The 24,618-nt window shown below is 58.4% G+C and overlaps 1 protein-coding gene across 7 annotated transcripts in view; it reads right to left on the bottom strand.

The window, feature by feature from the left end:
* Nucleotides 1-24,618, bottom strand: part of DCTN1 (dynactin subunit 1) — a 63,064-nt gene that overhangs the window by 3,942 nt on the left and 34,504 nt on the right. For 5 of the 7 annotated variants that reach the window (XM_064419140.1, XM_064419134.1, XM_064419136.1 and 2 more), the window contains 20 exons: nt 21,389-21,409; nt 17,679-17,867; nt 16,038-16,235; nt 15,138-15,342; nt 14,766-14,844; nt 14,087-14,246; nt 12,586-12,690; nt 11,384-11,575; nt 10,669-10,785; nt 9,853-10,005; nt 8,448-8,608; nt 7,095-7,263; nt 6,432-6,500; nt 5,944-6,006; nt 5,187-5,336; nt 4,327-4,488; nt 2,022-2,153; nt 1,768-1,896; nt 683-825; nt 283-449 (listed from right to left, as the gene is read on the bottom strand). In XM_064419140.1, coding sequence (XP_064275210.1) covers nt 283-449; nt 683-825; nt 1,768-1,896; nt 2,022-2,153; nt 4,327-4,488; nt 5,187-5,336; nt 5,944-6,006; nt 6,432-6,500; nt 7,095-7,263; nt 8,448-8,608; nt 9,853-10,005; nt 10,669-10,785; nt 11,384-11,575; nt 12,586-12,690; nt 14,087-14,246; nt 14,766-14,844; nt 15,138-15,342; nt 16,038-16,235; nt 17,679-17,867; nt 21,389-21,409 — 2,764 coding nt within the window. The remainder of the gene's footprint in view (nt 1-282; nt 450-682; nt 826-1,767; nt 1,897-2,021; nt 2,154-4,326; nt 4,489-5,186; nt 5,337-5,943; nt 6,007-6,431; nt 6,501-7,094; nt 7,264-8,447; nt 8,609-9,852; nt 10,006-10,668; nt 10,786-11,383; nt 11,576-12,585; nt 12,691-14,086; nt 14,247-14,765; nt 14,845-15,137; nt 15,343-16,037; nt 16,236-17,678; nt 17,868-21,388; nt 21,410-24,618) is intronic. The other 2 variants (XM_064419139.1, XM_064419138.1) reach the window with 1 other exon arrangement.

The following is a 24,618-nucleotide window of genomic DNA, read 5'->3' as shown; positions in this document are numbered from 1 at the left end:
CCGGATTGGGCGGGAGAGGAGCTGTGGCTGGAGCAGCTCTGGGCTCCCACGGCCACATCTGGGACTGACCCCATTCCCAGCAGTTGGGAGTGACCCAAGCAGGGCCCCTGCAATGCTCCCCCAGAGCCAGGGGCTTGGCACAGAGGCTGCTTCTGCTCCTTTGGGATGAGAATGTGCCAGCAACACTCCTGGGAGCCAGGACTGGGAGTGTGGCAGAGGCTGTGGCAGCACCATTCCCGAATTCCCTGTGGCAGGAGGACAGCCCAGCCCCGTGCCGCTCACCTCCGGCGATGCCGGACACGATGGAGGCCACGCCCGAGGCCGGGGCCCCCCGCAGCCCCTCAATGGTCCTCTTGGACTGGTTGTTGAGGCGCTGCTTCAGCTCCACCTTCTCCGACTCCAGCTGGTCGATGTCAGCCTGGAGAGCGTCCATGGTCTCCTCAAACTCCCTGGGAAGAGCACACAGAGGGATGCTGCCTGTCCAGGACTCCTTATCCTGCCCCTCCATCCCCTGTGCTCAGTCCCTCTCCAGCTCTCCTGGATCTCCTGGATTTTTCCCTTCTCCAAGTGAGCATTCCCAGCCTGGCTCCAAGCAGAGGGAACCCAGCTCTTGGAGCAGCTCTGTGGCTTCCTCTGGATGAGCTCCACCAGCTCCACGCTCCCATCCCCGTTCCCAACTCACTTCTCCTTCTTTTTGAGCAGCGTCTGGGTCTCATCCAGCTTGGTCTGGATCTTTTCCACGCGGTCATCCGCGTCCTTGGACGCGCTGTCCAGCTTCTTCTCCAGCAGGCTGAGCCGCACGTTGGCCTCGCTGAGCTCCTCGCCCTGGAGCAGCAGGGAGGCAATCAGGGAGCTGGGGGAGCCCCCACATCACCAGCACCCATGGCTGGAACCCAGAACAGCTCCCCAGAGCCCCCACATCACCAGCACCCATGGATGGAACCCAGAACAGCTCCCCAGAGCCCCCAAATCACCAGCACCCATGGACAGAACCCAGAACAGCTCCCCAGAGCCCCCAAATCACCAGCACCCATGGACAGAACCCAGAACAGCTCCCAGAGCCCCCACATCACCAGCACCCATGGACAGAACCCAGAACAGCTCCCAGAGCCCCCAGATCACCAGCACCCATGGCTGGAGCCCAGAACAGCTCCCAGAGCCCCCAGATCACCAGCACCCATGGACAGAACCCAGAACAGCTCCCCAGAGCCCCCAAATCACCAGCACCCATGGACAGAACCCAGAACAGCTCCCCAGAGCCCCCACATCACCAGCACCCATGGATGGAGCCCAGAACAGCTCCCCAGAGCCCCCACATCACCAGCACCCATGGATGGAACCCAGAACAGCTCCCAGAGCCCCCAAATCACCAGCACCCATGGATGGAACAATGGCTGGAACCCAGCTCCCACCCCCTGCACCCCAGAACACGGTGGGGGCAAGATCTGCATGGCAGCACCTCCCTGCCCATGGGAAAAACATCCCAGGAGATCTGGATGGGGCTTGGGATCAGCATCTCCATAGGTAGGAAGTCACCAGGAGCGTGGAGGTGAATCCCACAGCAGCCAGGAGGGTGGGGATGGGGGAGGGATGGGCAGGGATGGGTGAGGGACAGGCAGGGATGGGGGAGGGATGGGCAGGGATGGATGAGGGACAGGCTGGGATGGATGAGGGACAGGCAGGGATGGGTGAGGGACAGGCAGGGATGGGTGAGGGACAGGCAGGAATTGCTGAGGAGGAGCCAGGAAGCAGTGAGGAACACCTCACCTTGATCTTGAGGGACTTCTTCAGCTCCTTGATGACCGTCTCCCTGTCCTCCAGCTTCAGCCCCAGCCCCTCTGCATCTGTGATCTCCGCCCGGAGCGCGGCCGCCCGGAGCTCTGCTGGAGGTGTGGGCTGGACCAGCAGGACAGTCGGGATTTTAGGAAGAATCCCAGACACCCCAGCTGCCCAAGTCCCCGTGCTGGCCACCCACAGCCTGCTGGTGACCGTGGCTGGTGCCAGAACAGAGCCCAACCCACCTTGTTCTGCGGGCGGTCGGCGTCGTACTCGCCCTCCTGCATGGCCGTGGCCATCTTGTTCATGGTGGCCATGAGGATGCTGCAGGACTGGCGCAGGCACTCATAGGGATTGATGCCCTGGGAGCCGTAAATCTGGGAAGGACAGAAGGACCTGGATGGTGGCCTTGGGCTGGGCTGACAGCCCCCAACCCACATCCCACAACTGGTGTTTCCCTCTGATGTTTAAGATGTCCCTCTGATATTTAAGGATCTCTCTCTGATGTTTAAGGGTGTCCCTCTGATGTTTAAAATGCCCCTCTGATATTTAAGATATTCCTCTGGTGGTTAAGGATGTCCCTCTGAAGGTTAAAGATGTTCCTCTGATGATTAAGGTGTTCCTCTGATGGTTAAGGATGTTTCTCTGATTTTTAAGATGTCCATCTGGTGTTTAAGATGTCCCTCTGACTTTTAAGGATGTCTCCCTGATGTTTAAGGGTGTCCCTCTGATGTTTAAGATGTTCCTCTGATGTTTAAGGGTATTCCTCTGGTGTTTAAGGTGTTCCTCTGGTGTTTAAGGTGTTCCTCTGATGTTTAAGGTGTTCCTCTGATGGTTAAGGATGTTTCTCTGATTTTTAAGGATGTCCCTCTGGTGTTTAAGAATCCATCCTTAAAATCCACATCCAACACAAAACCTTCACTTCCATCAATAAATCCAACCAACAAAATGCAAAAAAATCCACACACAACAACCCCAGTAACACCAAACAGAAGAGGACAATTTACACAAAACCCACCCCTTGTCCCTTCACCATAATTACACCAAAATCAGCACAAAATCCAGAGACAGCACATCCACTGTGTGCAGGGAAAGAGGTGGAAAAGGCTCTGGAGAGCTGAGGGGGCTCAGCCTGGAGAAAAGGAGGCTCAGGGGGGACCTTTCCTCTCTCTACAAGAATTCCCCATGATCGTTCCACCCTATGGAATGTGGGAATATGGATGGGACACCCCAGCACACCTGGCAAAACCCCAGCACAGATCAGAGATCAGGGAGACCATGAAGTCTCAGGGACAGCACAGGGCAAGGCACCGTGCACGTGTGGCATTCCCTGGCCATGTTCCACCTGGGAATGGTGGGAAGGGTGCCCCACATGGGAATGGTGAAGGATTTTCCACCTGGGAATGGTGGGAAGGATGTTCTACCTGGGAATGGTGAAGGACGCCCCACCTGGGAATGGTGGGAAGGATGTTCTAGCTGGGAATGGTGGGAAGGGTGTCCCACCTGGGAATGGGAAGGATGGGAAGACCATCCCACCTGAGAATGGTGAAGGATGTTCCATGTGGGAATGGTGAAGGATGCCCCACCTGGGAATAGTGGGAAGGGTGTTCCACCTGGGAATGGTGGGAAGGATGCCCACCTGGGGATGTGAAGGATGCCCACCTGGGAATGGTGGGAAGAGTGTTCCACCTGGAAATGGCAAAGGCTGCCCACCTGGGAATGGTGAAGGCTGCCCACCTGGGGATGGTGGGAAGGACATCCCACCTGAGAATGGTGAAGGATGCTCCAGCTGGGAATGGTGGGAAGGATGTCCCACGTGGGAATGGTGGGAAGGACATCCCACCTGGGAATGGTGAAGGATGTTCCAGCTGGGAATGGTGGGAAGGATGTCCCATGTGGGAATGGTGGGAAGGACATCCCACCTGGGAATGGTGAGGGATGTTCCAGCTGGGAATGGTGGGAAGGATGCCCACCTGGGACTGGGAAGGATGGGAAGAACATCCCACCTGAGAATGGTGAAGGATGCCCACCTGGGGATGGTGGGAAGGATGTCCCATGTGGGAATGGTGGGAAGGACATCCCACCTGGGAATGGTGAGGGATGTTCCAGCTGGGAATGGTGGGAAGGATGCCCACCTGGGACTGGGAAGGATGGGAAGAACATCCCACCTGAGAATGGTGAAGGATGCCCACCTGGGGATGGTGGGAAGGATGTCCCATGTGGGAATGGTGGGAAGGCTGCCCACCTGGGCATAGTGGGAAGGACATCCCACCTGGGAATGGTGAAGGATATCCCACCTGGGCATGGTGGGAAGGACATCCCACCTGGGAATGGTGAAGGATGTTCCAGCTGGGAATGGTGGGAAGGACATCCTACCTGGGGATGAGAAGGCTGCCCACCTGGGCATGGTCGGAAGAACGTCCCACCTGGGAATGGCACAGGCTGCCCACCTGGGCATGGTGGGAAGGACATCCCCCCTGGGGCTGGGAAGGCTGCCCACCTGGGCATGGTGGGAAGGACATCCCCCCTGGGGCTGGGAAGGCTGCCCACCTGCTCGCTGACTTTGAAGGCCAGCTCCTCGAGGCGCGGGGCCGGCAGCCCCTCGTTCTCGGCCAGCGGCGCGATCAGCTGCGCCCCGGCCGCCGCCACCTCCTGCAGCACGGCCACCACCCACGTCAGGTGCTTGCGGCACTCCAGCAGCGTGTCCGACACCTGGCAGGGCACAGCGGGAATGGCACGGACACGTGGGCTCCTGCAGTCCACACGTGCCCGGGATCGTCACCAGGATTGGGGGAAATAAGGGGAAGATGGAGGGAAACGGGTCCTGGGTGTGAATCCAGGTCTCCATCGGAGATGGGAACACAAAATCCCTCCATTGTGTCCAGGGAAGGAGCCCCAGGAGTGGCTGAGGGAGCTGGGAAGGGGCTCAGCCTGGAGCAAAGGAGGCTCAGGGGGCCCTTGTGGCTCTGCACAGCTCCTGCCAGGAGGGGACAGCCAGGGGGTGGATTTGGGATCTTATCCCAGGGAACAGGGACAGGAGGAAAGGAACGGCCTCAGGCTGTGCCAGGTTGGATATTGGGAAAATTCCTCCTGGGAAGGGCTGTCCAACCTGGCACAGCTGCCCAGGACAGGGGGAAGTCCCCATCCCTGGGGGGATTTAACATCCACGTGGATGTGGCACTTGGGGACGTGGTCAGAGATGGCCTTGGCAGTGCTGGGGCATGGCTGGACTCGGGGATCTCCGAGGGATTTTCCAACCTAAACCAATCCCTGATCCCACAATCCCAGCTGAGCTTGCACCACCTCCCTCTGCCCCGAGCTGCTGCCCAGCCTCCCCGGGGTGTTTGCTGCCAGCCCAGTGCACCCCACAGCTCCCAGTCTGTGCCTCAGGGGTGTCCCAGTCCCCTCACCTGCGCTCCGAAGCCCAGGGCCGCCGGAATTCCCGGCGCGTCCGTGCCCGGCATGCGGCGCCGGATCTTCTTGCAGAACTGGCGGATGTCGCTGCACGACGTCTCCAGGTCCTTGAGCAGGATGGCCAGGTCGGCCGCCTCCTGCCCGGCCTGGGGACACACAGGGACCTCAGAGGGACACGGGGACACAGAGGGGAACAGGGACAGAGGGACTTAGAGGGATCTCAGAGGGACATGGGGACACAGGAACATGGGGACACAGAAGGACCTTAAAGAGAAGGACCTCAGAGGGACATGGGGACACAAAGGGACCTTAGAGGGAACCTCAGAGGGACACAGGGAGAGAGAGGGACCTTAGAGGGACATGGGAACAGAGGGACCTTAGAGAGAAGGACCTCAGAGGGACACAGGGAGAGGGAGGGACCTCAGAGGGACATGGGGACACAGGGACATGGGGACACAGGGACTGTAGACAGGGACCTCAGAAGGTCACAGGGAGAGAAAGGGACATGGAGGGACCTCAGAGGGACACAGAGGGACAAGGGGACACAGAGGGACCTTAAGCAGAGAGAGCTCTGACAGACACAGGGACAGAGAGGGACCTCAGAGGGACATGAGAGACAGGGAAGGATTTCAGACAGAGGGACAAGAAGGGATCTAAGACAGAGGGACATGGGGACAGCAGGAAGCTGGCACGTGCCCAGCCATCCGGGCAGGTGCCACCTGGAGGAAGATCCTACCTGGAGGAAGATCCTACCTGGAGGAAGGCCCGCAGCCGGCACACCTCCACCCCCATGCAGTCCAAGGCACTCTGGGTGAACTGTGGGCACAGGCATGGGGACCCTCAGCACAGGGACAGGGACAGGAGGGGTCCCAGGGCACACTGGGGCTTCCATCCCAGGAATTCCAGCATGGACCCTGCCACCACCCCAGGATTTTCAGGAGCAGGGGAAGGGGCTGAGGCAGTCAGGCTATTCTTGGTCTGTTTTGGTTCTATCCAGGGGTGCAGGATGCTGGTTCTTCCCTTGGGAAATCCGGGATACAACCCCCACCCTGAGACAGGAGTGTCTCCACATTCCCATTCCTGCTCTTCTCATCCCCATGTCCCCACTCCCTGACCCCAGTGCCACCACTGGGAAGAGTGGCTGGACTGGGGAGTGGCAGCAGGGACATCTCCCCTCCCACAGGGATCCTGGGGGACACCAAGGTGGAAAAGAGGGATCAGGGAAGGCTGTCCCCACTCACCTTGATGTGGTCAGCCAGCTGCAGGGTGCAGTCCTCAGCCTGGTCAGCCAGGTGGATGCTGTACAGGTGCTGTGGGAACGGCAGGATCAGCATCCACATGGAAAAATCCAATGTGGGAACACTCAAAAAAAAACCCAAATTTTGAGGGTTTGGACCATTTTTAAAATGGAATTAACAATAGTGCCCTAAAAGAGCTGGGGGTGCTTAATTCCACAGGTGAGCAGTGAGGAAGGGAAGGGAAGGGAAGGGAAGGGAAGGGAAGGGAAGGGAAGGGAAGGGAAGGGAAGGGAAGGGAAGGGAAGGGAAGGGAAGGGAAGGGAAGGGAAGGGAAGGGAAGGGAAGGGAAGGGAAGGGAAGGGAAGGGAAGGGAAGGGAAGGGAAGGGAAGGGAAGGGAAGGGAAGGGAAGGGAAGGGAAGGGAAGGGAAGGGAAGGGAAGGGAAGGGAAGGGAAGGGAAGGAAAGGAAAGGAAAGGAAAGGAAAGGAAAGGAAAGGAAAGGAAAGGAAAGGAAAGGAAAGGAAAGGAACCACATCCCACAAGGACACAGAGCAGGGGACACAGCCACGGTCACCTGGGTGACAACACCCAAAGGAAAGAGCTAAATCCCAGCTGATCCATGTCCAGCAGCTGAGGTGGCACCTGTCCCCAGTGTCCCCAGCCCCACCTGGTAGTACTTGATGGCTTTGGTGAGCGGCTCCACGTTGACGGTCTCGTCCAGCTGGTCCTTGTGGAGCAGCTCGATCAGGAAGTCCAGGGAGCGCTCGTGGACGCTCATCTCGGGGTACAGGGTCCCCACCTTCTTGTACACCTCCACACTGCAGCGGTTCAGGGCCCTGAGGGGACAGGGACAAGGGGCTGGGGGCATCTCCGGGCAGGACGTGGGAAATCAGAGCCCTGAGGCACTGCTGGCCTGGGGACAGGGACACGGCCGTGACCTGGCTGGGGCTGGAGCTCCTTCCCTGGGGGTTCATGGAGATGTGACCCCTCACAAGGGAAGAAGGGGATCCTGCTGCTTCTTTGCAGCCTGGCTCCCAAAATTCCTTCAGGTGTCACCTCTTGGGAAGGACACCCAGAGGTCACAGAGGAGGGGATCCTGCTGCTTTTTTCTAGACTGGCTCCCAAAATTCCTCCATGTTTCACCTCTTGAGAAGGAGATGGGGAACCCATCCTTCTTCTCTAGCCTGGATCCCAAAATTCCTTCCCATGTCATCCTTTGGGAAGGACACGGAGAGATCACAGAGACGGGGATCTTGCTGCTTTTTCCTAGACTGGCTCCCAAAATTCCTTCATGTGTCACCTCTTGGGAAGGACACACAGAGGTCACAGAGAAGGGGATCTTCATAAGGTTATAAAGGGATCCCACTGCTTTTTTCTAGCCTGGCTCCCAAGATCCCTTCCCAAGTCACCCTTTGAGAGGGACACTGAGAGGTCATGGAGAAGATCCTCACTAGGGAATAAGGGGATTCTGCTGTTTTTCTCTAGCCTGGCTCCCAAAATCCCTTCCCAAGTCACACTTTGAGAGGGACATGAAGTCATGGAGAAGGAGATCTTCACAGGGGAATAAGGGGATTCTGCTGTTTTTCTCTAGCCTGGCTCCTAAAATCCCTCCCCATGTCACCCTCTGAGAGGGACACTGACAGGTCATGGAGAAAGAGAACCCAGAGCTTTTTTCCAGCTTGGCTCCCAAGATCCCATGTGATTTCTTGAGGGACACAGAGAGATCATGGACAAAGAGAACCCAGAGCTTTTTTCCAGCTTGGCTCCCCAGATCCCATGTGATCTCTTGAGGAACACAGAGAGCTCATGGTGAAAGGGATCCCACTGATTTTTTTTTTCTCTTTTTTCTTTTTTCCTAGCCCAGCTCCCAAAATCCCTTCCCACACCATCCCTTGGGAAGGACCCACAAGGAGGCTCACAGAGAAATGGGAAGGCCATAAAAGCGACCCCACCACCCTTTCCCAGCCCGGCTCCCCAGATCCCCGGAGCAGAGGGAGGGAGGGAAGGGGCGGGCACTCACTGCTCGTATTTGTGGAGCGTGGCCTGGAGCAGGCTCAGGGAATAGACGAGGCCGGCGGCGAAGCTGAGCTGTTCCCCCGGGGCTCCGCGCAGCCCCGCCCGCTCCGCGCAGCTCTCGCTCAGCTCGAACCTCTCCTGCGCCTGTTTGCTGATCAGCTCGGCCTGGGGGGACAGGGAAATCCTTCAGGGCATCCCACGCTTCCCTGCCGGGTCCTGCTGAGCCGTGGGGAACAGCCCATGCAGCCCCAAAAAGTGACCTGTCCTTGCAAAGTGGCCACTGAGCGCTCTCACTGCTGAGTCACCACCCCTGGCTGCTTCCTCCCCTTCCCTCCTCCCAGACCATTTTATAATCGTGGAATCATGGAATTATTTAGGTTGGAAAAGACCCTTAAGAGCACTGAGTCTAACTGTTCACCCAGCACCACCACTGACCATGTCCCCAAGTGCCACATCCACAGGGCTGTTAAATGCCCCCAGGGATGGGCACTCCACACTGCCCTGAGCCACATCCACAGAGCTTTAAATCCCTCAGGGATGGGCACTGCACACTGCCCTGAGCCACATCCACAGAGCTTTAAATCCCTCAGGAATGGGCACTCCACACTGCCCTGAGCCACATCCACAGAACTGGGAAATCCCTCAGGGATGGGCACTCCACACTGCCCTGAGCCACATCCAGAGCTTTAAATCCCTCAGGAATGGGCACTCCACACTGCCCTGAGCCACATCCACAGAGCTGTTAAATGCCCCCAGGGATGGGCACTCCACACTGCCCTGAGCCACATCCACAGAGCTTTAAATCCCTCAGGGATGGGCACTCCACACTGCCCTGAGCCACATCCACAGAGCTTTAAATCCCTCAGGGATGGGCACTCCACACTGCCCTGAGCCACATCCACAGAGCTGGGAAATCCCCCAGGGATGGGCACTCCACACTGCCCTGAGCCACATCCACAGAGCTGGGAAATCCCTCAGGAATGGGCACTCCACACTGCCCTGAGCCACATCCACAGAGCTTTAAATCCCTCAGGGATGGGCACTCCACACTGCCCTGAGCCACATCCACAGAGCTTTAAATCCCTCAGGGATGGGCACTCCACACTGCCCTGAGCCACATCCACAGAGCTGGGAAATCCCTCAGGGATGGGCACTCCACACTGCCCTGAGCCACATCCAGAGCTGTTAAATGTCCCCAGGGATGGGCACTCCACACTGCCCTGAGCAGCTGTGCCAGCTGTGGACAACCCTTTCCAGAAGCAATTTTCCCAATATCCCACCAGAACCCCTCGAGGGATGGCAACTCCAGTCACTCCAGAACCTTGGGAAGCTCTCCAGCAGCAAACACCCCAAATCCCCAAATCCCCTGGGGCCAAAGGAGTGGTTTGCCAGCCAGGGGCTCTGCCCACCTTGCAGATGAGGCGTGGGATGAGCAGCAGCACCAGGACGCAGTCGTGGTCGCCGCCGTGCCGCAGGAAGCTGTCGGGCATGAAGGAGGTGAGGAGGGACACGTGGCGGTTGGCCTGCTGCACTTCCATCTGCCGCAGCTCCATCTCGATGGCCTGAGGGACACCCAGTCACCCGGCTGCTCCGGAGCCTCCCCGGCACAGCCCGCCTCAGGGGATCACTCATGGCACCCTGCTCCTTGGGGAATGCCCCATGGCCTGTCTGGGATCTCCCATTGTCACCCCGTGCCACCTCCTCTATCCCAGGGTGCTCCAGCCTGGCCTTGGGCACGTCCAGGGGTGGGGGAGCCAGAGTTTATCTGGGAAATCCCTTCCAGGGCCTCACCACCCTCACAGGGAAGAATTTTTTCCCAATATCCCATCTCAATCTCCACTTTTCCAGTGGGAAGCCATTCCCTGTGTCCTGTGCCTCCATCTCTGTCCCCAGACCCTCTCCAGCTCTCCTGGAGCCCCTTTAGGTCCTGGAAGGGGCTCTGAGCTCTCCCCAGAGCCTTCCCTTCTCCAGGTGAACATTCCCAGCTCTCCCAGCTTGACTCCAGAGCAGAAGGGCTCCAAAATCCTGGAATGGTTTGGATTGGAAGAACCTTAAAACCCATCTCATTCCACCCGACACCTCCCACCAGCCCAGGCTGCTCCATGCCCTGTCCAACCCAGCTTTGGGACATTTCCAGGGATCCAGGGACAGCCACAACTCTGGGAATACCCTGGAGCCAGTCCCAGAGTATGGATAAGCCCATCCAGGTCTCCTGCTGGCCCTACCTTGGCGTGAGCTTTTGTCTCTGCAAATTTGATCTTGAAGTCGAACATCTCTGGGGGCGGCTGCTGCTGCTTCTCTGCAGACGCTTCCTGCTGGCTCATCAGCTCCCGGTTCACGTCCTGGCCACGGGGACACGGGGACACGGGGACACGGAGATCAGGGACCCCACACCCCCAGCAAGCCTCTCCCCAAAGCTCCCAGCACCTCCTCCTCGGGGGGCTCCTTGTGCAACACCCAGTGAAGGCGGAGGGGAGGGAGAGGCACTGAGTGTGTCCCAGCCCAGGAATATCCACAGGCTCACTCCCCAGCTCCCTTCCCTGCCAGCAGACCTGAGCCCAGGGCTGGGACAGCCCCTACAGGGAAGAACGTTTTCCCAATATCCCATCTAAATCTCCACTTTACCAGTGGGGAGCCATTCCCTGCGTCCTGTCCCTCCAACCCTTGTCCCAAATCCCTCTCTAGCTCTCCTGGAGCCCCTTTAAGGCACTGAAAGGGGCTTTGAGATCTCCTTGAAGCCTTCATGGACATTCCCAGCTCTCCCAGCCTACCCCTGTAGGAGAAGGCACTGGGAGATCCCTATGGAAACCCCACAAAGAACCCACTCAGCTCCAAGCCGTGCCCAGGGCATTCCAGGGGGATGCTCCCTCTGGCTCTCCTGGCTGAGAGAGAGCTGAGGGGAGCTCCAGGAGGAGCTGGAGGTGCCCCAGAGGGCCGCACCTGCAGGTGAGCCGTGAGCTCGCGGTACTTTTTGATGGTCTGCTGGTAGTCGGCCACGGTCTCCTGCGCGGCCTCCACGCGCTTCTCGGCCTCGCGCACGCGCGCCGTGGCCATGTCCAGCTGCTCCCGCAGCTCCAGCTCCGTCTCCCGGGCGTTCTCCTGCAGCTCGTCGTTCATCTCGTTCATGGCTTCCTGCAGGGAGGTGGCGCCGGGGGAACAAAGTCACACGGTGTGGCTCGGAGGTGTCCCGGTACTCCGGAGAGCTTCCCGAGCCCCCCGAGCAGCTGCTGTCCCAGGGAATTCTGGAGAGCTTCCCGAGCCCCTGGAGCAGCTGCTGTCCCAGGAATTCTGGAGAGCTTCCCGAGCCCCCCGAGCAGCTGCTGTCCCAGGGAATTCTGGAGAGCTTCCCGAGCCCCCCGAGCAGCTGCTGTCCCAGGGAATTCTGGAGAGCTTCCCGAGCCCCCCGAGCAGCTGCTGTCCCAGGGAATTCTGGAGAGCTTCCCGAGCCCCTGGAGCAGCTGCTGTCCCAGGGAATTCTGGAGAGCTTCCCGAGCCCCTGGAGCAGCTGCTGTCCCAGGGAATTCTGGAGAGCTTCCCGAGCCCCCCGAGCAGCTGCTGTCCCAGGGAATTCTGGAGAGCTTCCCCAGCCCCTGGAGCAGCTGCTGTCCCAGGGAATTCTGGAGAGCTTCCCGAGCCCCTGGAGCAGCTGCTGTCCCAGGGAATTCTGGAGAGCTTCCCGAGCCCCCCGAGCAGCTGCTGTCCCAGGGAATTCTGGAGAGCTTCCCGAGCCCCCCGAGCAGCTGCTGTCCCAGGGAATTCTGGAGAGCTTCCCGAGCCCCTGGAGCAGCTGCTGTCCCAGGGAATTCTGGAGAGCTTCCCGAGCCCCCCGAGCAGCTGCTGTCCCAGGGAATTCTGGAGAGCTTCCCCAGCCCCCGGAGCAGCTGCTGTCCCAGGGAATTCTGGAGAGCTTCCCCAGCCCCCCGAGCAGCTGCTGTCCCAGGGAATTCTGGAGAGCTTCCCCAGCCCCTGGAGCAGCTGCTGTCCCAGGGAATTCTGGAGAGCTTCCCGAGCCCCCGGAGCAGCTGCTCTCCTGGGGAATTCTGGAGAGCTTCCCCAGCCCCTGGAGCAGCTGCTGTCCCAGGGAATTCTGGAGAGCTTCCCCAGCCCCTGGAGCAGCTGCTGTCCCAGGAATTCTGCCTTACCAGGTCCCCGACGGTCTCACGCAGCTCCCGGACCTTCTCCTCCAGATCCAGGTTTCTCTCTGTCAGAGTCTCCACCATCTCCTCAGCACCCAGCGCTGCGTCCACCTGCCAGGACACACATCCCAATGCATCCCTGCTCCAGGACACACATCCCAATCCATCCATGCTCCAGGACACACATCCCAATCTATCCATAGTCCAGGACACACATCCCAATCCATCCATGTGCCAGGACACACATCCCAATACAACTCCACACCAGGACACACATCCCAATGCATCTCTGCCAGGACACACATCCCAATCCATCCCAGCAGGACACACATCCCAATCCATCCCTGCCATCCCAATCCATCCCTGCTCCAGGACACACATCCCAATCCATCCCTGCCATCCCAATCCATCCCTGCTCCAGGACACACATCCCAATCCATCCCATCAGGACACACATCCCAATCCATCCCTGCCATCCCAATCCATCCCTGCTCCAGGACACACATCCCAATCCATCCCTGCCATCCCAATCCATCCCTGCTTCAGGACACACATCCCAATCCATCCCTGCTCCAGGACACACATCCCAATCCATCCCTGCTCCAGGACACACATCCCAATCCATCCATGTGCCAGAACACACATCCCAATCCATCCCTGCCAGGACACACATCCCAATCCATCCATGTGCCAGAACACACATCCCAATCTATCCCTGCTCCAGGACACACATCCCCATCCATCCCTGCTCCAGGACACACATCCCAATCCATCCCTGCCATCCCAATCCATCCCTGCTCCAGGACACACATCCCAATCCATCCCTGCCATCCCAATCCATCCATGTGCCAGAACACACATCCCAATCCATCCCTGCTCCAGGACACACATCCCAATCCATCCCTGCTCCAGGACACACATCCCAATCCATCCCTGCCAGGACACACATCCCAATCCATCCCTGCTCCAGGACACACATCCCAATCCATCCCTGCCAGGACACACATCCCAATCCATCCCTGCCATCCCAATCCATCCCTGCTCCAGGACACACATCCCAATCCATCCCTGCCATCCCAATCCATCCCTGCTCCAGGACACACATCCCAATCCATCCCTGCTCCAGGACACACATCCCAATCCATCCCTGCCAGGACACACATCCCAATCCATCCCTGCCATCCCAATCCATCCCTGCTCCAGGACACACATCCCAATCCATCCCATCAGGACACACATCCCAATCCATACATGTGCCAGAACACACATCCCAATCCATCCCATCAGGACACACATCCCCATCCATCCCTGCTCCAGGACACACCCCACCTCCAGGCAGAGCCCAGCACAGCCCTGCTGCTGGAACAGGGTTTGGAATTGGGGAATATGAGACCAGGAGTGTTGGTTCCTGCCGTGGGATCTCCAGGAGTCTCAATGCCCCGAATGTCCCCAAACTGCTCCAAATGTCCAGGAACATCCCAAATATCCCAGCCCAGCTGTCCCTCACCTGCTCCTTGAGCTCATCCACCGTCTTCTCCGCCTGCTTCACCTCCTCCTGCAGCTTCTCCCGCTGCTGCCGCAGCGACTCCAGCTCCGTGTTCTTCTTCTCCATCTGCTTCTGGAGCTTCACGTGCTCCTGCTTCTCCGAGGCGGACAAGTCCCGCATCCTGGGACAGCCCCAGCTCCCGTCAGGGCCAGCCCAGGAGTGCCTGGGCCCTCCCCAGAGCCCCTGCCTGCTCCAGGCAGGACAACGGAGCTCATCCATCCCCACCTGCCCCTCCCTGCTGGGGACATGAGCAACGTTCCCAAAATCCAGCTCATTTACACCAAGGGATGGGCACCACCTGACTTCTTGGCTGTGGATTCCCAAATAAAAAGCTCTTGAGCCCCAAGCCCTGGAAGGTGGGATCATCCAGGGAAAGGTGGATCCCAGGGCTGGGCAGGCTCTGGAGAACAGTGCTGGGATACTGAGCACCACATCCATAGGGAATGAAGCATTCCATAGGGAATGATGGTCTGGAGTGGCTCATTGTCCCCATCCCCTGTGACAAGGGACTCTCCCTTCCCTGTGGATGCTTTAAGAGCTCAGCAAAGATCCCAGACATCAGCAGGAATGACATGGGCTGCTCCAGAGAAGGACTGGGATCACTGGGAAGGAATTTGGGGAAGCACAGGTGGGCTCCCACCTGACAAGAGCCTCCTTGAGCCTGGCGTTCTGCTCCTCCAGCTGTTTGACCTGGTAGCTGGATGCTGCTCCATCAGAGCCTGCAGAGGAAGGGAAGAATCAGAATCCCAGACTGGTTTGGGTGGGAAGGGACCTTAAATCCCACCCATTCCCACCTCCTGACATGGGCAGGGACACCTTCCACTATCCCAGGCTACTCCAAACCCCATCCAACCTGGCTTTGGACACTTCCAGGGATGCAGCAGCCACAGCTTCTCTGGAACAATTCATCCCAGGGCCTCAGGACCCTCACAGAGAAGAATTCCTTCCCACTTTCCCACCTAACCCCACCCCTTCCCCATTCTCCAAGCCCAAAGTCCCTCTCCCTTCCCACCTTTCTCCTCAATCTCGTGCTTGAGGATCTCCAGGTCCATGGTGAGGTATTCCACCTTCTCCTTGAGGGAATCCACCTCCTGCTGCAGGGACTCTGCCCGCTCCTCGGCCATCTCCTTGTCCAGCGTGGCCATCTCGATGGCGTCGGCCGTGTCTGCCATCTCCTCCATGTACCTCTCCTTGGCTTCCAGGGCATCCTTGGCTTCCTGTGGGCAAGCACAGCGGGTGAGGGGACCCCCCAAGTCTGGAGAGACCCCACAACAGCCCTCAGGAAATTACTGATCCTCAAGGCTCTCCCAGATCCAGTGGGCACTGGGATATCTGGGATGGGAGGGGACAGCCCGGCACTCCAGGGTGTCCCACGCCCCTCTTCCCTGCTCCACACCCAAAGAGCCTGGCAGGAGAAGCATCTGCAGGTGAGGACAAAGGTAAGGGGACAGGGAATACTGGAGCAGACAGAGAAATCCCTGGGGAAAGAAACCAGGAATCCACCGTGGAAAAGTAGGGCAGGGAGAAGGAAACACTCTTTGGCTGCTTGGATGGAACCCTGGGAGCTGCAGGCACAGGTGAGGGGGAAAGGGAAGCACCTGGAACTCCTGGACAGACAGAGGGAAGAGGGAAGCACCTGGAGAGACAGATAGAAATGAGAAACATCTGGAGAGAGGAAGAGGGAAGCACCTGGAAAGAGAGGGAATAAGGAATTCAAATCCCACCTTGGCTCAGCCTGATTCCCAGATAGACCCAACATTGATTTGGAGCAGAGGAAAAAACCTTCAGGTGCACCAGGGGAGGTTTAGCTGGATATTGGGAAAATTTCCTCCCAGAATGGTTTGGCAGGGCTGGAATTCCTCCTGGAGTCACCTCTCCAGGCACTGCCCCATTCCCAGGGACACTCACTCACCTTCTTGGCCTCCTTCAGGCGCTTCTGGAGGTCAGCCTGCTGCTCCTGCATTTTGCTCTTCCATTCCTGCACCTGCTCCAGCTGGATCTTGTACTTCTCCAGCTCCTTGAGCTTTGCCTTGTCCTCATTTCTCTTGATTTTCAGTGTCTCCAGCTTCTCCTCAAGGTCCCTGACCTGAGCACGGAGATTCTCCTCCTCCTACAACACCGAGCCAAGAATTAGGGAAGGAGCAGGGACATCCCAGAGCTCTGGGGATGTTCCTGGAAGCCCAGGGAAGCTGGCCTGGCTTTGGTCATGGATATTGGGGCAGTTTGAGATGAGAGGGGCTTGGGACAACGGCCTGGAGTGCCAGGACAAGGGGGAATGGCTCCCCACTGCAGAGACCAGGATTAGATGGGATATTGGGAAGGAATTCCTGGCTGTGAGGGTGGGGAAGCCCTGGCACAGGGTGCCCAGAGAGGCTGTGGCTGCCTGATCCCACTGCAGCATCCATGTCATTCCCAGGTGATCTCCCCCCTGGGAAAACTGATCCAGGTCCTTTTCCAGCAGCTCAGCTCCCAGGACAGGGAAAGGCTGATGCCAGCATTCCCCAAGGAAGGGCTGCAGGGACAAAGGGATGTCACCTCCCTCCCTGGCAGCAGGGTAAAGCTTCAAATCCCAAAGCTGGGTGACAGCAAGGAATTCCATGGAATTTCTTGGAAAAATCCAGAATCTCTCATAGATTCCTCCTCTGCTGCTTTTCCAGCCTGGATATTCTGATGTCCCCAAAAAAGCCACTTCTGCACCCAGTTACAGAAACCAGTCACCAGAGAGCCCTGGGAATGGGGACACAGGTGGGGACATCCCCTATTCCCACCCTGGGGTGCCCTCCCCAGCTCTCCCTCCCACACACAATTCCACAGCCTCATCCTCTCCTGCTATTCCCTCCCTGCCCTTGTGCCCCAAATCTCTCTCCAGCTCTAATTAACTCATTAATCAAAGCTGGATGAAAGTGATGAAAAAGTTTTTTAAAGATCCAAACGGGAATAATTCTGTAATGATTAAAAATCTCCAAATTTGGGAAATATTGCATCTTTCCAGGTGGGCTCTGCATCCTGAGGCAGGAGGGCCCCCCGTGCATCCCTGCTGGTCTCTCCACCCCAATTCTCCCAAGTTTGGGAAATCCTGAGCCTCTCCAAGAGGTCCATCCCAAGGCAGGAGGGCCCCCAGTGCATCCCTGCTGGTCTCTCCACCCCAATTCTCCCAAGTTTGGGAAATCCCGAGCCTCTCCAAGGGGTCTTTCCATCCCAAGGCAGGAGGGTCCCCAGCCCCTCCACCCCAGTGGGAGCTGCCAATTTAATAGGATCAAGCTCTGACTCAGAGCCTCAACCCTGCCAAGCTGCCCCGATGCCAGCCGTGTCCCACAGGGCTTTGGGAAGGGATGGGAATTCTCTTTGGAAGTGGTCCCCCAGCTGTGCTGCCTTTCCTGGCCAGCTCTGACCTGTCCCAATGCTCCTCCCACAGCCAGTGACCACCCCCAGGACCCTCCAGGGCGCCTCCTCCTCCCAGAGCTCAGTGCAATTTTCTACCCTTCCCTGTGCCGGGGAGCACTGGCAGAGCCCAGCCGGCGCTCAGGGCAGAGCTCACCTGGGCACGGCTCACCTTGGTGGGCGAGGGCACCGGGGGTGCCCCGGGGGAGCCGAGGGAGGGCGTGGGGATGACGGGGGCCACCAGCGGGGTCTGGGCGGGCGTGCCCGGCTCGCTGCTGCTCATCTCCCCGCCGGACGCCGAGGCCGAGCCCGAGGGCCCGGCGGTGCCGCCGGACGCCGATGATGTGGGGGTCCGGGTGGGCTGCAAAACACCAGCAGGGCGAGGGGGAGTCAGGGGGGACACCCCAAGGGATGGTGCTCCCACAGCATCCCGCCGTGGCTCCTCTGGTGACTCCCAGATTCCCATTTCCAATAGTGTCACTGACTTGTGGCACTGTGGGACCCCCAGGAATTCTGCTCTGGAAAAGCTGGGCTGGGAGAGAATTCATGGATGGTCCATTGGGGAAGGACTCCACACGTTTCCCAGAGGAGCTGTGGCTGCCTCACATCCCTGGAAGTGGCCAAGGCCAGCTTGGAGCACCCTGGGATCGTGGGAGGTGTCCCTGCAGTGGCACTGGATGATCTCCAAGGTTCCTCCCAACCCAAACCATTCCAGGATTCCATTTCCCAGCTCCAGAGGGTGAGACAGCAAAACCTCAGAGTCCACCAAGATGAGAACCCAGTTTTAGGGGAGCAACAAGAAAATCAACAAGGAGTGAGTTCCCAGAGTCCAGCAGGGTCTGGTGCTGCTTCATTAGCGCTAATGAGGCTGTTAATTAATCACTGTCTGAGCCCAGGCAGGGGGAAAAGGGATGAAGGAAGCACCAGGTGCCCCCCAGGCTCCCACTGGTCTCCTCATGGACCCTGTTTCTGGACCACTCACCTCTGACTGTGTAAATGAAATTTCCTGATTTTATTTCTGGAAATGGAATTTTTGGTGCCATGAGGGTTCACCAAGTGTGTGGTTTCACCCAGAGGCACAGCTGAGAAACATTCACCCTCTGCCCTTATTGTCCCCAAAATAGAGGCAAATCTGAGTTAACCTGACTGCAGCAAGTCCAGCAGCACTTAGACAGGCCCAGCCCGCCCTCCTGGGATGATCCCAGTTCTCCCAGGCACAGAAAACAGGGAATTTCTGGGTGGCACCAAGCCCCACGAGCTCTCTTTCAGACACAGCCCAAAACAAAGATGTTTGTTGTTCCTGGTGCTTTTGGGGTCACAGATCCCAGAGGGCAGGGATGGATGGGATACTGGGAAGGAATTCCAGGCTGTGAGGGAGCTGAGGCCCTGGCACAGGGTGCCCAGAGAAGCTGTGGCTGCCACACCCCTGGAAGTGTCCAAGGCCAGGCTGGATGGGACTTGGAGCCACCAGGGACAGTGGGAGCTGCTCCTGGGTGGAGCTGGATGGGCTTTAGGTGCCTTCCAACCCAACCCATTCCAGGATCCAACTCCACCTCCCTGCCCAGTGCAGCTGTGAGGCCAGAGGAGCAGGAGGTCCCAGGGGACATTCCTGCAGAGACATCAACAAGAACCATGCAAAGCCAGGGCAGGGGGGATCCCAGAGCCCTGGGGCTGATGGAATCCACCCCTGCCTGCAGCGAGGTGCTGGAGGCACCCACTGAGGATGGAGTCCTTCCTGCAGGAGGGTTCTCCATCTCCAAACTCTAAGGATTTCTCTCCCACATTCTGTCTCTTCAAGCCCCAAGTCCCTTCCCAAGGTGAATGCTGCTGGCTGGAGCAGCTCCTGAAGGCCAGCTGGGACCACACAGCCCTGCCTGACACCTCAGGCTCGCTCAGACCCCACTCAGATCCCACTGAACACCCGGCACAAACTGGGACAGTCAGGGACCCGCAGCCCCCACAGGGACCCCCTGGCACTGCCCGGGCACTGCCACATGGATTGCACGCTGTTCCATCCTGGGAGAGGGTCCCCAGGGATCTGGACCTGCTCCAGGGGAGTCCATCACCGCCGGGAGCTCCTCTGGGCTCTGCACAACGAGGTGAAAGGACAACGGTGGGCTGGGAACCAGTGGGGTGTGCTTGAGTGGGGCTGGCCACCAGTGGATCGTCTTTGGGTTGGCTTCCACAAGAACGGCCATGTTTGAGTGGGGTTGGCACCCAATGGACCATGTTTGGGTAGGGTTGGCACCCAATGGACCATGTCTGAGTTGGCTTCCACAAGAATGGCCATGTTTCAGTGGGGCTGGCACCCAATGGACCATGTTTGAGTGGGGTTGATACCCCATGGATTGTGTTTGAATGGGGTTGGTATCAAATAGATTGTGTCTGTGGTGGGATGGGCACCAAACGGATCATGTTTGAGTGGGACTGGCAAAAATGGATTGTTTGTGAGTGGGGTTGGCACTCAACAAGTTGTGTTTGAGTGGGGTTGGCACCCAATGGATCATGTTTGGGTGGGATTGGGAACCAATGGATCATGTTTGGGTGGGATTGGAAACCAATGGGTTGTGTTTGAGTGAGGCTGGCACCCAATGGCCCACATTTGAATGGGGTTGGCACCCAGTGGCCTGTGTGTGAGTGGGGCTGGCACCCAATGGCCCGTGTCTGAGTGGGGCTGGCACCCAATGGCCCATGGCATTGGCACCCAATGGCCCGTGTTTGAGTGGGAATGGCACCCAATGGCCCATGTGTGAGTGGGGCTGGCACCCAATGGCCCATGTGTGAGTGGGGCTGGCACCCAATGGCCCATGTGTGAGTGGGGCTGGCACCCAATGGCCCATGGCATTGGCACCCAATGGCCCATGTGTGAGTGGGGCTAGCACCCAATGGCCCATGTGTGAGTGGGGCTGGCACCCAATGGCCCATGTGTGAGTGGGGCTGGCACCCAATGGCCCATGTTTGAGTGGGAATGGCACCCAACGGCCCATGTTTGAGTGGGAATGGCACCCAATGGCCCATGTTTGAGTGGGATTGGCACCCAATGGCCCATGTTTGAGTGGGATTGGCACCCAATGGCCCATGTTTGAGTGGGAATGGCACCCAATGGCCCATGTTTGAGTGGGATTGGCACCCAATGGCCCATGGCATTGGCACCCAATGGCCCATGTTTGAGTGGGAATGGCACCCAATGGCCCATGTGTGAGTGGGGCTGGCACCCAATGGCCCATGTCTGAGTGGGGCTGGCACCCAATGGCCCATGGCATTGGCACCCAATGGCCCGTGTTTGAGTGGGAATGGCACCCAATGGCCCATGTGTGAGTGGGGCTGGCACCCAATGGCCCATGGCATTGGCACCCAATGGCCCGTGTTTGAGTGGGAATGGCACCCAATGGCCCATGTGTGAGTGGGGCTGGCACCCAATGGCCCATGTCTGAGTGGGGCTGGCACCCAATGGCCCATGGCATTGGCACCCAATGGCCCGTGTTTGAGTGGGAATGGCACCCAATGGCCCATGTGTGAGTGGGGCTGGCACCCAATGGCCCATGGCATTGGCACCCAATGGCCCGTGTTTGAGTGGGAATGGCACCCAATGGCCCATGTGTGAGTGGGGCTGGCACCCAATGGCCCATGTGTGAGTGGGGCTGGCACCCAATGGCCCATGTTTGAATGGGGCTGGTACCCAATGGCCCATGGCATTGGCACCTAATGGCCCATGTGTGAGTGGGAATGGCACCCCGTGGATCCTGTCTGCGGTGCTGCTGGCACCCGGTGATCCATGCCTGTGACGGGGCTGACACCCAATGCTCTGCGTGGCGCCGGCACCCACGGGGCCGTCGGCGCCCGGTGCCCCCCGCGCTCGGTGCCCCCACCGTGGCTGCTCACCTTGGGCCGGCGGGCGGTGCTCTGGAGGGCAGCGGGAGCAGAAGCAGAGAGGACAGACAGTCACACAGGGACAGAGGAGCAGAGAACAGCCGGCGGCGGCAGAGCAGGGAAAGGAGACAAAAGACAGCACGGCATCGTTAGTGCGCCCGGCATCGTTAGCGTGCCCAGTGGCACCGGGCGCTTGCGGCGTCGTTAGCGTGGGGGCTCGTTAACCCACTCCATGGGCAGAGAACCCATGGGACCCCCTGGCACAGCTCCCAGGGGATTCCCTGGCACAGCTCCCAGGAACCACAGGAGCAGAGCCCAGAGTCAGCACAGCCACCCCCAAGCTCCATCCCCGCCCCTCCAGCCCAGTGTGGGGACAGGGCTGGGGACAGAGGGCACATCCTGAACCCCCATGCCAACCCTACACACACCCCAGGGCACATCCACCTTGTATTTCCAAGGAATTTTGCTCTTCAGAGGCAAAGCATGGTTCAGGTTGGCTGGGCATTCCAGGCTCTGTGGGCATGGGGGGTTTGACCTCCCACGCCTTTCCCAGAGACCCCCAGAGTAGGAGGTGGAAAGGATTTAATCTTAAACATGAGTTTTCTCCTCTCCTCATCCCTCTGGTTTTCCAAAGGGCCCAGAGCACCCTGGACCAGCTGCCCCAGAGCCCCCAGGCTCTGCTTTGTTTAACCAAAAGCTCCAGGGACAGCACAGCGCTGATCCCACGCTCCCAACTTTTCCTTTCATGGCTGGAATTAAATCATCCATGATTTTGGGGCAGGACCCCCCGCACCCCTCCATGCACATGCAGCAGCTCAGGGAGGGAAGGCCACGGGGCCCAGCCTGGAACAGAGACAAATATGAAATTATTCAGTATTTTTCCCCTTAAAAACAATCCCTAATGGATGGAAAAGGAGGAGTGACCAGGCTGGTCCTGGGGGACAGCGGGTGGGCATTGGGAACATCTGTCCAGCTGCAGCCTTGGAGCACTTCCACACTCTCCCTCATTTCTGATTCCATGACCTAATCCCAGCTGGGAATAAGCAGGAGCAGAACAGATGGATAATGGCACTGCCACATGATCCCACATCCAGGATGGGGACGTGAGGCACACGGAGCCCAGCAGGGACCATCAGCAGCTCCAGCTGATCTCCAACACGGCCGTGTTCCCTCCCGAGGCCTCGGGAAACCTCGGAGCTCTATTTCCCTGTTTTCAATATAAACCTGCATGTCTTTGCACTTCCAAATTTCCCATCACCTCTGGCATTGCTTCAGCTAAATCTTGCTCTGCTCACTTGCAGCCTTCTCCCAAAGGCTGTATTCCATGTCAGTCCCAAGGGAAGACATTCCCATCTTCCACGACATCTCCTGAGTGACCAGATTGGTCAGGAAAATGGAATTGCAGCAGCAGAAGTTCCAGACCCTCAGGTGGAACCCTCAGGATGCTCTTCAGGAGCTCTCCAGCATCTTCCCAAAGTTCAAGTAAGCAACATGGAGCAGCAACAAAAATCTGGGAAACACCTGGAAAATGTCTTCTTCAGGAATTCCACATGTGGAGGGGGACAGGAGTGGGGCAGGGCTGGGGGGTCCCACACTGACCACTGAGTCCTTGGACATGGGGAAATGTCACCTGAGACGACTGAGTCCTGTCCTGAGGGACACAAAATCCTTCTCTGGGGGACACTGAGCCTTTTCCTGGATGGGGGACACTGATCCCTGTCCCAGGAGACACCGAGCCCTGAACTGGGGGACACCGAGCCCTGAACTGGGGGACACTGAGCCTTGTCCTGGCCATGGGGTGGGGGACACCAACTCAAACCCTGACTCAAACCACACCAAACCCTAAAAACAGGGAGAAGCCTCATGGTAACCATCCCTAAAGCCATGTGGAAGGACAGGGAATAATCCTGCTTTGTGCATCCTTCGGAGTTTTGGTCCCCTCCATGTGATGACCACTGAAAGTTGGAGCTCCAGGACCCCTGGGATCCATGGCAAAGGGATGCTCTGGGATGCTCCAGCTGCTCTCTCCATCAGGAATGGGGGATGGCCGGGCTCCCCTCTGTGGTGGCACCATCTGTCCCCAGCCAGTCATCACTGGGCTCTGGAAAAGTCGGTGACCAGGACGGGACGTGGATTTTCCAGTGTCCAGCATCATGCCAGCACTGGGAACAGAGGCTCCAGCCCCACCTGGGCCCAGGATGCTCCAACCCCTCCCTGGGGATGGATGGATGGGGATGGAGGTTCTGGGCTCTGCTGTGTAATGCTGCTGCATCAATATTTGATGGAATTACAAAACCTCTGCTCCCAGGGGAGCGCTGGGGGCTCCGAACCGGCGCGCTCCGAGATGGACTCGGCTCCTGGCAGCAGGAACTCTGGAAAAATCCTCCTGGATAGCAAGGACTGACTGTGCTGGGGTCAGCATTGCCTGCTGAAGGTGGGGTCTCAGTCCCTCCTGATCTGGTCCCGCTGCAGGTGTGGGAATCCCGATCCAGGCAGGAGCAGGAGTGCTGGATGGATGAGCAGGAGTGTGAATGTCACCTTGCAGGACAGGGGAGGTGTCACTGGAGCCTTCTCCTGGATTAAGTTTCAAGGTTTCAAATCTGAACTTCACAGACTGTGGCTGCTGCTGTGGAGGATTCCCAGTTTCCAGGAGGATTCCGATTGGCAGCAGCTCCTGAGTGGGGCAGGCAGTGCTGGGGGTGATGCCCAGGCCCTGATCCAGTGCTGGTCCATGCTGATGCCATCCCACTCCATTCCCAGGAATTTGGCCCCTTGGAAGCACCTCCCCTCTGCTGGAGCTGAGTCTCAGCCCTGGGATGAGCCCCTCAGGGTGTGGTTCCCTGGAATACTGCTGGGAATTCTGCATTTCAAACACCCAGCAGGTGCCTGGTCTCACAGGTGTGATTCCATGGGTGAGGAGAGGAGCAACGGGAAAAGCAGGATGGAATCCAGGCGTGGGGCTGAGCACCAGCAGCCCCCACTGCCTGCTCCAACGGGGCAGAGGGAAAGCAGCATCCGTGAAACTTTCCATGGGGAAGAGGATTAACAGGGACACGTGACGAGGAGCGTCGGTGTCTGGGCTCAGGGAGGTGCAGGTGTAAATCAGGAGCATTTACTGCCAGGTACTGGGGTCTATTCCCTGCCATCAGCCTGAAATTGCCAGGATTTCTCTTTAAGCTGAGCAGTGACATCGTGGTTACACTAAAAATAAACATATAGGCCAGTGCCCGCGCTGTCACCTG

Source organism: Passer domesticus, chromosome 4, assembly GCF_036417665.1.
Source record: "Passer domesticus isolate bPasDom1 chromosome 4, bPasDom1.hap1, whole genome shotgun sequence".
NCBI classification, from domain to species: Eukaryota; Metazoa; Chordata; class Aves; order Passeriformes; family Passeridae; genus Passer; species Passer domesticus.
The sequence above is the reverse complement of the archived record's forward strand: the minus strand, read 5'-3'. Positions and strand labels throughout refer to the sequence as shown.